The sequence below is a fragment of the Hakea prostrata genome, chromosome 9 (genome assembly GCF_041222555.1).
Source record: "Hakea prostrata isolate BN-2017 chromosome 9, UWA_Hpros_2, whole genome shotgun sequence".
NCBI lineage: Eukaryota > Viridiplantae > Streptophyta > Magnoliopsida > Proteales > Proteaceae > Hakea > Hakea prostrata.
In genome coordinates, this window is record NC_142608.1 from 19,439,637 (window position 1) to 19,452,089 (window position 12,453).

Consider the following 12,453-nt stretch of genomic DNA (forward strand, 5'->3'; position numbering starts at 1 on the left):
AACAAAATTCGGTTTATGTGGAAGACTTTTCTACACAACAAAATTCGATTAGATTGGGAGAAACTGCATTGGACGTGAACTCTAGTTTGGAGCTTCAAGTGGGGTCATACGAGGCCCAATAGAATTTGAATAATTTTGAAGCAGCTTCTTTGGCCGTGGACTCTAGTTTTGAAATTCAAAATTCCTTAGATGCGGCAAAGTGTTTTAATCCAATTGGTAAACTTCCTTTGGGGAGTTCACTAGTGGGACCTACAGATAAGCTCGAAAGTGGTTCGGCCACTCCTTTTGAATTTCAAAAAGTGCTTGTTGCAAGTAAGAGTTCTATGCAAATTGGAAACCCTTCTTTGGAGTGTTCATTGGTGGGACCTGAAGTTGCAAATATTATTAGAAGTTCAGCCATTGAAGGAACTACGAAGGATGATTTGGACTATTGTGGGGCCGATCAGAATTTGGCCAGGCTGGAGAGTTCGGCCAATGATGAAACTTTGCAATTGAAAGTAGTTCTTCCACTTTCGTCTTCGTCTATATTAGTGCGGGCTGAAGGTTCTCCTCGTCGGAAACCTGGTCGTCCGAAGAAGAAGGCTCACGCAGTGAAGAAAGTAGTAACAAGTAAAAAGGTTTCTATAGCAGAGGAATTCAAGAAGGTAGATGCAGCTTTAGCGAAAGTATCCGCGAGTGCATCAGAGCCTCCCATTGGGAGAGGATAGTGCTGCTATGTAACTATTGTTATGAAGCTTTTCTTAAAGATCTTGATTTGGATGCATCTAGACGTCCTACATTTCGTTTCTGATAACTTAGTTGTTGTCAATTATGAGTAGGAACCAGTGAGGAAGGGTGTATTGGGGGCAACTGTTGTTGCGGGTGAGCAAGGTAGGTACTAATTGCTGTATTTCTTTTCTTTTTCTTATTTTTGTTATAAAATGACCCTTTTAGCGAAAAAACACATTGTAATTTTTCAGGAATTTGAGGTGAGTTCTATTTTTATATTTCTTTCCTTGCACTGCAGGCTGAAGTTCTTTTTCTATAGGTTGTGGATAGGAGCTCTGGATGAGAGATAGGAAGGTCCAGCCGGTGTGGTGAAAACAATGTCAACGGCCGGTCAGTTCATTTACAACTCTTAAGAGTTCCTCACAGATAGTAGGTTTATTAAGAATTAAAAGCATAACCCTTTGAAGAACCAATGTATTCTTCTGATGTAGAAGCTCCAGAGAGTAACATTTAACAGGTCTCACAGACCATTCCGTAGTGGAATCCAAACTAGAGCTTTGCTTTTAAGGACAGAAATATTAAATGCAGCTCAATCCATGGTCATGCTTATAGTTCGGAAGTAATATCAAAAAACATGTACAGAAACATTGAAAAGGCAATATTTCATCTGGAAAGACTCCAAAACTAATAAAATCTCTGGAAGAAATTTGATCTAGAAGCAAGGATAATAAAATAGAATCCATGAGAATGGGAAATATGAAACATTTATTGGATCATAATAAACAAGCACGTGCAAATATCTAGCAGGAGAAGGTTAGATGATGTAAGGACAGAAAGGGTCACTGAGTGTTCCAAAAGATATTTACCTTGGCAGCTTGAATTTCAAGATCATCTACTTTGATCTCAGTTGATAACGGCCTTAGCATGCATATGAAGAAAGGGATTTTATGAAGCCACATCATGAGCATGTCTGAAGTCAAGAGATAAGAGTCCATGTAACGATGTTGACAGTTCAAAATACATATTACACTTCAAAACCTTAAGAATATAATAGGTGGAAATAAAAGAACATATTTCAGTCTCAAAAATAAAAGGAATATACAAATAATCAGAGACATTATTAGGAAAAATCACCATCAGAATTAAAGCTAGGTACTGAAGATTGAGGCAGGCACCATGAAATATGATCTACATGTTGCTAACATTGATTACTTATGGCTCGGTAATCAGTTCCTTAAGTATACCAGTTGATAATCATCAGTACAACTTGGAGAGAGACTTATATTTTGGCCAATTAGACATTGAATGAACATAGGAAGCTATCATTTTTTCACCATACTTCTCGCTTTTCTTTATCTAGAAATTTAAAGTCGGTCTCTTTTATCATCCAATAAAAACTTTGGTAATGTGAATCTAACCTGCCAAGAATTTAGCATGCTCGCTAAACTCTCCCTTACACAGAGAGAGAGAGAACAATCTTTGGCAAGTTCCCTTCTTTTTCATTTTTTTTTTAAATTTTTTATTTCTGGTAATAATTGGCAAGTTCAGTAACAGAAGGACAAAAGCAGGGGCAATATAAAGTCTAAGGAATGCAGAATTGAACAATACAAGGACAGCTTACCTAAAAGCTATCACTTCCACAAATTCTGTATCAATCTACATCTCCACAAAGAAATGCAATCAAAATCAAAGGAAAACTCAATTAAAATTTGAATGTCAGATGTAATATATCAAAACAATTAAATATTTAATAGAGATAAAGTAGAGAAGAGCAATATAAGGTCACTGGATTCTTACACCAGTTTCCTCCTTGACCTCTCTTACAGCTCCAGTGAAAATCTCCTCTGACTGTCCAAAATTAACAGATTAATTAGAACACAAGAAAATTAACAATTCCATTTATGCATATGCATGCAAGTCAGTAGGCTTCTTCAATTGAAAAACTAGGGAATCTCTCTCACAGATTGAAGCTATTAAAATGACAATTATGATTCAAGAAAACCATCAAGAAATTGTGATCAAAAAATTGTTTTATAGTGTTTATGGTTTAAATCGATAATATACCTATGCATATGGCTCAATAGAATCTGGAGGTTGTGTAGAGTCTGTAGACTGTGTAGATTGTGTGGACTGCATTGACATGAAATAACGTCCCATCATTCGTAGCTCAGACTGCATTGTGTTTATGGTTTCTCCTTGCTCTTGTACTTTGTGCTTCCATTGAGATAGCTCTCTCCTTGTTTCGACACAACATCTTTTAATTTCTCATTTTCCTCTCCTTGTTTCGACACAATATCTTCCAATTTCTCATTTTTCGATCTTAAGTCTTCAAATTGAGATGCATTACGTTCCTCACGCATAACCTCTTTGCCCACAATTTTTTAGCAGTTACTCTAGCACCCCACAAGCGCACTTTCCCACGAGCATAGGTTTTAGCAACTTCTTTAGCTGCAATTTCAAAGATTTCTTCCCGCACCTCAATGCTTTGTTGGTTTTCTTCACTTTGCTGACTCAATTCATCTTGAACTTTCTCCTGCAGGTTATATAAAACAATAACAATGAGAGTGATGGGAGTTTAAGAGAAATTTTATCACCACTATTAGATACATAAGTTAGAAAGCAAACCATAAGCTTCTCTGATGCGGGATCAACATATATCTTCCAGTCTTCTTTGACTTATGTGTGATGTCAAATATGTCAATGCGAGTAGGAGATAAACGTTCTGGATGCTCGTTTTTCTTAATAAAAAAAATATAAGTCAAATATAAATAAATATGAATCTATGAAAAATAAATGATTAATATTAAACAACTTTAAATTTAAAACATATACACGTACCTTCCTTTCACGTATCACTGCAAAAGTGGTATACCCCGTCATATGACGCATAATTTGTTTGGACTTGTTATTAGAATTCTTCAAGGAGATTTCCTATTTTGAAATTTTTATGCGACTAAACCAAGTAGAGAACTTATAAAATTTACACTCAATACAATGAAAAATAGAATTCTTACTTGATGTTTTTCATCACCCCACATCTTGAACATTATTTCCCAATTTTCTTTGGGCATAATTTGTAAATCAATGTTTGCCCACCGCTCTGAATCTGTTTCATGATAAGTATAATAATATGCTTTCAATTGTGACTTGTAGTCTCTCCAACGACTACAAAGTTTTTCTAGAATCCAGCTCTTACTAGATTCATCTATATCAAAATTTTGCTGCAATAATATGGCATCAATACAAAAAGCTAGTTAGGATAAGTATATTATTATGCACATAACCCATACAAAGTGATAGTTTTCTATAAAAAGAATACATTTACTTTAGTATATGCATCTTCTTTGTATAGTTCTGGTACTAACCGTCAACTGAAGTACGTGAGAGGTAACAAAGAAGTATTTCTAGATACTATACCAATCCATGTAGATAACTTCTTCGTAACTTCACTGGAAGATTGGCCAAACTGATTAACATCAAGATGGATTTTCTCCCCAATTGACATATTTACAATGGCAGGAGCCTATGTTCTCCCCCTCTTACCTTTTCCCTTACTAACTGTAAAAGTTATAACACAAGAAAGGAATTAATATATGATAAAAAACATATATACATGCTTGATATGAAATTTAAATAGTAATGATATAATTGGCAAACCTGTAACACTAATGTCACTTTGCTCTTGACTCATTTTTCAACCTTTGTAGCTTATTGTTTGTTAATAGAAGCAACAAACAAGTTGTACCCACCTACAACCAAAATATCTGAATAAATAATTTAAGATGTAGGAACAAGAAAGCAACAAACAATAAACGAAAATTTTTCTCACAGCAATAGCCTTAAACAGAAGAATAATAGGAGGTGTTTCCTAGCCCAGGAGAATCCACAATACATGATAATCTTTTGGGTAATGCAGGCTTGCAATGAGGGATCAAAATTTAATTCCAACAGTTTGCCTACAAGCACTGCCTTGCTATAAGGGGTCCAGCCAAAATACCCTTTTTAGTATTAAAGTGCAAGGAAATATTAAGAAACATTCACAGTGGATGTCAACATAATCCAATTAATACTATTCTTATGTGGGAGTGGGACTATATCTTAATGATTCCAAACATCAGAACCGATTCCAGATGTAGCTCTTTGATTCCAGATGTAGTCTCTTTTCCCAGGCTCCGACCACAATATCTGATAAACCTACTTGCTTCAATTATTCCTTTGAGAACATCTTATCTAATTCTGATAGCTTCAAAGATAAGTTAATGCACCAAAAATTTAAGTTACAGGTAAAAACTAAAGAAATCCCTTTGAGAAATATCACTTAAAAGCAACATTTACTTGGACCATCTCAATCTAGTTCTGGTATCTGCAGGCCCTCATGGAGTCATGGTGCTTATGCTCAGCAAGTGCAGCCGTGGGGACACATACTTTCAGAGCTATCTCTCTCTCTCACACACACACATTCATGTGAAAGCTATTATTATTCCACTCCAAGAAGTAAGGAAAGCGTAGAAATAAAAACTGGGCAATATTTAATTTACTTCTGTGAAAAACCAGACTTCAAAACTAATATAAAACAGCAGAGAAGAAAGACTTTTTTCAGTAGTCAGTGGTCTTTCACTAGCACGGAGCCTCTCTTCTGCAAGCACACTTGATTTTTCCAAGACTACATAATGGTATTAGACGACAATGAAGGTGGATTAGGAGTTAAGGACATGATGAACAATGTGTTCAATATGGACTTATGCAGTGATCATATGAAGCATTAAGAACAATCATTTTAAACTACAGAACAGAAAACATATATAATTCAAAAGTTTAAGTAGAAATGTTTAGGGGTTAAGGGTTAGGGGTTAGGGTTAGGGGTGAAAAGAAATGTAAACATATATAATTCAAAAATAGCATCCATCATAGAGGGGTTACTTTAGGAAACCTTTTTTTAATTTACTAACCACCAGCAAGGCACGGCAGATGAAGAATTAGAAAGAAAAATAAAAAACTGAAAGCAGCAGCAGCCTTCCGAAGACAGCAACAGTCCCCCCTCCTCTTCAGTGAGTCTCCTTCACCTCCTTTGCTTAAGCTTCTTGTCCAGAAATTTCCCCCAATCTCTCCTCTATCTAGTCCTTTAAAAAAAAAATACATGTTTAAATAAATAAAAAAAGAGAAAAGAAACAACCTTGTTTTCTTCTCAGAAGAAATTTCTTCTCTCCCAAAACCTCACAATATCCCCTGTTTCTGAATATAGTTTCTCCCCTTTGTTTCTTATTTTCTCTTCTTTTCCAACCCTTACATCAGTATCTGTTTTCTGCAGGAGTCTTATATCCTTTATTTTAGCTCGTTCTCTTTACTCCCCTAACCCATGGCAGTAGCACCTCCTGCCAGGAATCCTTTTCTTATATCTTTCTTGGTCCTCTTTTTTCCTTCTGTTGAACATTGATGCGGATCAATTATACTTTTGGATCCGACTGAGCCTCCTCTCGTATCTGGGTCGATGAGTCCTGCAAGAAAGGTTAGATGCGGGCCGGCTTGTGTGCCGGGCAGCCGCCTCCAATGGCAAAGTCAGATAATGAACAGAGTGAGGTCTTGTGCAAAAGCTACACAAGATTATATTCAGAGTGTATTTGATGCTTACCGAAGGGGTATGTCTATGCTTTTATATTATAAGTATTACCTTTTATGTATTTGGTAAGTTAGCCCGACAAGGGCTATTGTTTCTCCTAGGATCATGCTTCCTTGTCGTTGGTCCCATTCGATCAGCTGCTGAGTTGACCTTCTATATCAAGGATGATTGCTATATATGTGGCGTATGTTACGCTTTTGGTCATGGATGATCGGCATCTTTCCCGATTAACTAGCATGTGGAGCCTCATCCGGGTCAGACCCGGTAGGGTAGAAATCTTTCGTATCATAAGCCCCCTATCCCGGACATTGTTTACATCGTGTGGGATAGCAAGGAAGATTAAAAAAGTGCAAAACCTTAAGGAATGTGCAAGTTGATCGGGATTGACCCGATTCAAATTATTACCTTAAAAAATGTGCAAGTCCTTAAGGAAGGTGCAAGATGACCGGGATGGACCCGATTCAAATTATTACCTTAAAAAAGGAGCAAGTCCTTATGGAAGGTGCAAGTTGACCGGGATGGACCCGATTCAAATTATTACCTTAAAAAAAGGTGCAAGAAGAATGGGATTGACCCGATTCAAATTATTGCCTTTAAAAAATGTGCAAGTCCTTATGGAAGGTGTAAGTTGACCGGGATGGATCCGATTCAAATTATTACCTTAAAAAATGTGCAAGTCCTTAAGGAAGGTACAAGATGACCGGGATGGACCCGATTCAAATTATTACCTTAAAAAAGGTGCAAGTCCTTATGGAAGGTGCAAAATAACCGTGATTGACCCGATTCAAATTATTACCTTAAAAAAGGTCCAAGTCCTTATGGAAGGTGCAAGATGAATGGGATTGACACGATTCAAATTATTGCCTTTAAAAAAGGTGCAAGTCCTTATGGAAGGTGCAAAATGAATGGGATTGACCCGATTCAAATTATTGCCTTTAAAAAATGTGCAAGTCCTTATGGAAGGTGCAAGTTGACCAGGATGGACCCGATTCAAATTATTACCTTAAAAAATGGTGCAAGTCCTTATGGAATGTGCAAGATGAATGGGATTGACCCGATTCAAATTTTTGCCTTTAAAAAATGTGCAAGTCCTTATGGAAGGTGCAAGTTGACCGGGATGGACCCGATTCATATTATTACCTTAAAAAATGTGCAAGTCCTTAAGGAAGGTGCAAGATGACCGGGATGGACCCGATTCAAATTATTGCCTTTAAAAAAGGTGCAAGTCCTTATGGAAGGTGCAAGATGAATGGGATTCACCCGATTCAAATTATTGCCTTTAAAAATGGTGCAAGTCTTTATGGAAGGTGCAAGTTGACCGGGATGGACCCGATTCAAATTATTACCTTAAAAAAAGGTGCAAGTCCTTATTGTGAAACCCAGCCCTGACCCTAATTCGGAAACTCTATTTATTGTAGGTCCAGTGACCCGAAGTAAGGCAAGAAGTCATCTTTGGGCCATTTCTGTTGAAGAATTGATGGCTGGATTGGAATCCATGAGTGTTGATGCTAGTGTTCCAATGGTGGAAATTGCACCCGGATGAAGATTGGATTAGTTGATGGTCTTGGAGCGGTCTCTGTATTGATTCAAAGGCATTTCTAACTCCTAGGTATGTCACTCTAGAGGTGTGCAAAACCCCTTGATGTTTGGACTTGATCTGAGCCTTCAATTTCCTGTTTTGAAGTTGCTGTCTTGATTGGTCGACTCATTGGTCGATTGGATCAATCGACCAATCAATCGACCAATTGATTTTGTTTTTGAAATTTGAATCCTGTCACTTCTATTTAAGTCTAATCTCGGGAATACTCCACCTCATCTGCCTCCTAAGCCTCTGGAACGAGTTAGAACCCTAATCTAACCCATTCCCTTGCATTCTTTGGTGATCTCTTTCAAAGACTTGAAGAATTCTTCATCTTTCTACGGCAAAGGTATGATCTCAACCACTCTCTCTTCTATCTCTGATTTTCTTTCTTTTATTCTGTTTTCATTGAGATCAGAAAGGTGATGAAGCATTCTTGTTATCATCAATTCTCTGATCTCACCCTATTCTTTAAGACTCATGATCATCATCATGTTCTTAAACCCTACTTATTGAATTCTTGAAAACCTAACCCTAATTCTTTGAAACCCCAACCTGTGTGATTGTCTGGAAAACTTTTAGTAACCTCCCTTGTGAAGGAAAATCTTCTTGAGTAATATTGTGTTAACCTAAAATTTAATCATCTATACTTTCCTGTTTTGATTTGTCTTTGTTCATTCAGATCTCACAATTATTTTCCGAGGGAACCAAAAAGGGTAAAACCCTAATTCTTGGGTAAGATCAAGAACCTCTAGTTTAATCATGGTAAATTATTATGTTTCCTTTACTAGATCTGAATTCTTTCATATCCTAGTTCATTATCTTTAATCTTTCTATTTTTTTCCCTCCTAACCTATGATAACCCTAATCAGGTTAACCTCATGATTTCTAGGTTGTAACTTGAGAACTGTTTTGAGTTATGGTTTGATATCCTCTATACCCTAGAATACTACCATGATAATTCCCCTCTTAATTGTACCCTTTTGAACCATCGAATTCGGTTCGGATTCTCAAAATTCGGATTCTTTGGAGGCCATCATGCGCATTAGTCGACTCATTGGTCGACTGGTCCAGCAGACCAATCAATCGACCAATGAGTACAACAACCTCAATCTTGGTCTGTTTCGATTGATTTATGATCTTTTCCTTTATGCATCTTTCCTAACATGTTGTGTGCACTTGTTTAGGACTGTCTTCTCAGGTTTTGTCAAGATCATACTTGATTCTTTAAGATTCCATTCAAGTTAGAAGGTAAGGACAGTTGATTCCTTAACTACATAGATTGCTTGTTCTCTGGTTTCTACTTTATGAAACTATGAGATTACCTACTGATATTGTATTTTAATTCTTATCTCCTACTGTGAGAACAGTAGCTCTTTATCATGTTTCTTTTATTGATTAGACTTATGTAAGATTGCTTATTACTATATTGCTTTATGATTTGATCATGACTTTACATTCTCTTTTATATAATAAGTTGCTGATTGTATATGTCATTACTGATTTTGAGAATGTGTTTGCTTAAGTTTGGTTTGGGATTGGGGAGTGTCCTTTTGACACTTCTGTCCTTGGACATTATCGGAAATAGTATGGGATGTTTCCGGGGTTGCCCATCGACACTTTCCCGAATCAATGGTTGTCATACCTAGGGATGTCTAGCAGTGTTTGGCTAGGATATACCCCTGTTATATCAGACCTGATTCGGAAGGGTATTGACACCGAACGACCCGTGGTAGCAATGGGGATTCACGGGCACTCAAGACCGGTGAGTTATATCCGTGAGAGGACAGGAATCACATTGTGGGGGCCATTTATTGGAGGGTTGCATATGGCTAGACTTGGGCTCATGAGCGCTTGAGACCGGTGAGTTATATCCGTGAGAGGACATGAGAGCTTCCCGTTTACCATATGTGGATAACCAATAGGGTTGATGAGTCCGGTGAGTAATATCCGTGACTCTAGTGTGAAGGATACCGGAAAGGATCCCGAGAGGGGAGGAATGGAAGTATCTGGGAACCGACTTGATGTAACTAAGTAGATGACTTGCATTGGGCTAGGCTTTTCCCTGACATGCGCCGGTACTTATGCCAAATGGTTGTGAGAGAGTGTGTTGACTTAACCCCCTACCATGGTTTGTCCGAGAGGGATGCCCGGACCCACTACCAACAGGAGCCGTATGCGTGACCTACCCAAAGAAGTACGGTGCTATGACTTAAAGCATGTCTGCCATAGAGACCAACATACATAGAGTTAGATGCATACATACATTACTTGTTTCATACTGCATTGCATCATGTTATGTTTTGCCACATGTTATCTATGATGTTATGGATTAACTACCTTACTGAGTTTCTTCGAAACTCATTCCTGTTGTATATTTCTTTTTGTTAGATTATCCTGCAGGTACAGAATACTATGACGAGCAGTACAACGAAGCACAAGCTGATGAAGCGTATTACACGCAAAGTGCTGGCAACGATCAAGATTACTTTGATGATCCCCCGGCGGATCAAGCTGCCTACTACTTTTGAGAACGGCATAGAGTTAGAACGGATTCATTGGATTGATGAAGTCCATACTTATGAAGACGTTATCTATAAACTTGAAGACGCTTGATCTTAGTTTATTTATTAGTACATTTGTTTCAGTTGTAATCCCTTTTGATTTTTATACTACGTTCCGCTATTTTGGTAAAGTGAGTTTCCGCCTCACTTCACTCCTTTTTGATATCATTGGATATCTGGTATCTTTCCGCACTCTGATTATTCTGATTGTTCATTTCTTGTTTTGAACCTTGTTTATAATATTAAACCTTGATTTATTTATGTTCATGATTATGTCGTTGCATATGTGGGAGGATGATTTCCTCGATACTTGATCTTCGGGGCTGTGGATCACACTCTCGGGTATGCCAGTTAGGGTACCGGCTGGGAGGATGTGACAGAATGGTATCAAAGCCCAAAGATCAATGAAATCCTAACCACAGAAAACGATAAGAATGTAACATTCCTGAGTCATAGATCCAGAAGTGACTCATCTACTCTTAGAAGTGAATAATAGAACACTTGGACTAGAAACTATTAATGAAGCATAACTGGATAATTCTGAATAATGCACAATAATTATACTTAAACAATTGTCACTTAATGCAATAAAAGAAAGGTGCATAATACACAATAATAAAGTGAAACAGGGAGAGCTTCATTAACTTTAAGAAAAGTTTTACAACTACATCTGAAAAGCATAAATGAAAATCCTTGTACAGTCTATCTAGGTGATCTCCTCTGATCTCTGTAAGCTCGGAACTCCTCTGAAAGCTGAGTCATCTGATGCTCAATCCTATCCTGTCGTGACTCCATCCTCTCATATAGCTGCTCCTGTCTGACCTCCATCCTCTCCAGCATGGAAGTCATCGATCTCATCTGTGCACTGAGATCCAAATTCTCTGGAATCGCATGAGAAGGACCATCTGTCTCGAAGTGCGAGGAAGGGAAATCGTGATGCTCCGGCACTGTCTCGTGCATCTCAGTATCATCTCCGGCCTGATCATCATCACTGTCGGGACCGATATCCTCTCCACCATCCTCCGACTCCTGCTCATCCTCTCGTCTCATCATCCTCCTCACCCTCCGGGACCAGGAGATCTCTCCCGTCTCGTGTCGGTCCCATCCGACGTATCATCCTAGTCCCTATGACATATCCTCGTGGACCAGTGTCCACTGGTGTATCCTTGAAACTGACCCCGAAATGCCTGAAGATCAAAGTCAGTAACCTCCCATAGCAAAGATTCCGCATGCTAGGCCGCAGAACCAAGTCCAGCATAACCTGCTGTATGATGTAGGAAAGGTCAATCTCGAAGCCCATGTAAATCCGATAGATGACTAGGGCCTCCATCACTGTGACCCTATGGTGATGTCCAGCCTTCGGCATGATGTTTCGGCCGACGATGCGACCGATAACTCGTGCAGCATCTGTCATCTGTCCGCTGTTCCTCGGAGTGAAGCACCGGCGGCTGTCCCACAGTGTAGAGCATATCTCGCACAGCTCATATGGCATCAAGTAGCTATCTATAGCTGCTCCTGCAGGTATCCATATGCACTGATCTGGGTAGTGAGGGATCCGCAAGATCTCGGCTAACGATCTGGTGGAAAAGCAAATCTGAGTCTGAAGGACCCTGCTCCTGAGGACAAGTCTAAGTGGATGCCCTGGACCTCTAGACTTCCAAAAGTCCCTGGTGTGTAATGCCACTCCAAAGTACGTTGTACGCCACCTGATCATCAAAATTCTCGATCTCAATGGTTACTTCATCGAAAAATTTCAGGAAATCCCTAATGGATTCATTCCGCCCTTGTCTTATAGCGAATAAGCTATCAGACGTCTTCTTGCTTCCGATCGCACTTCTAAACTGGGCTATGAACTTTCTGGCAAGTTCCCTGAAGTTATGGATGGATCCGGGTTGAAGACCACTAAACCACTTAATGGCCAGGCCCTTCAACGAGGCTAGGAACATTCTGCAGAGTAGCTCATCTTCCCAACCTAGAACAGTCAT

General features: G+C 38.7%; 1 protein-coding gene and 1 long non-coding RNA gene across 2 annotated transcripts; both read right to left on the reverse strand.

Moving 5' to 3' along the window:
- Positions 1-3,347: 3,347 nt before the first annotated feature.
- LOC149004940 (uncharacterized) lies at positions 3,348-3,925 on the reverse strand. Its single transcript, XR_016175479.1, has 3 exons — positions 3,723-3,925; positions 3,547-3,639; positions 3,348-3,446 (listed from the first exon to the last, which is right to left on the reverse strand). It is a non-coding gene; the product is annotated as an uncharacterized LOC149004940 (long non-coding RNA).
- Positions 3,926-12,117: 8,192 nt separating this feature from the next.
- Positions 12,118-12,453, reverse strand: LOC149004941 (uncharacterized). Its single transcript, XM_089135747.1, has one exon. The coding sequence runs from the start codon at positions 12,451-12,453 to the stop codon at positions 12,118-12,120; it is 336 nt and encodes a 111-aa protein (XP_088991873.1).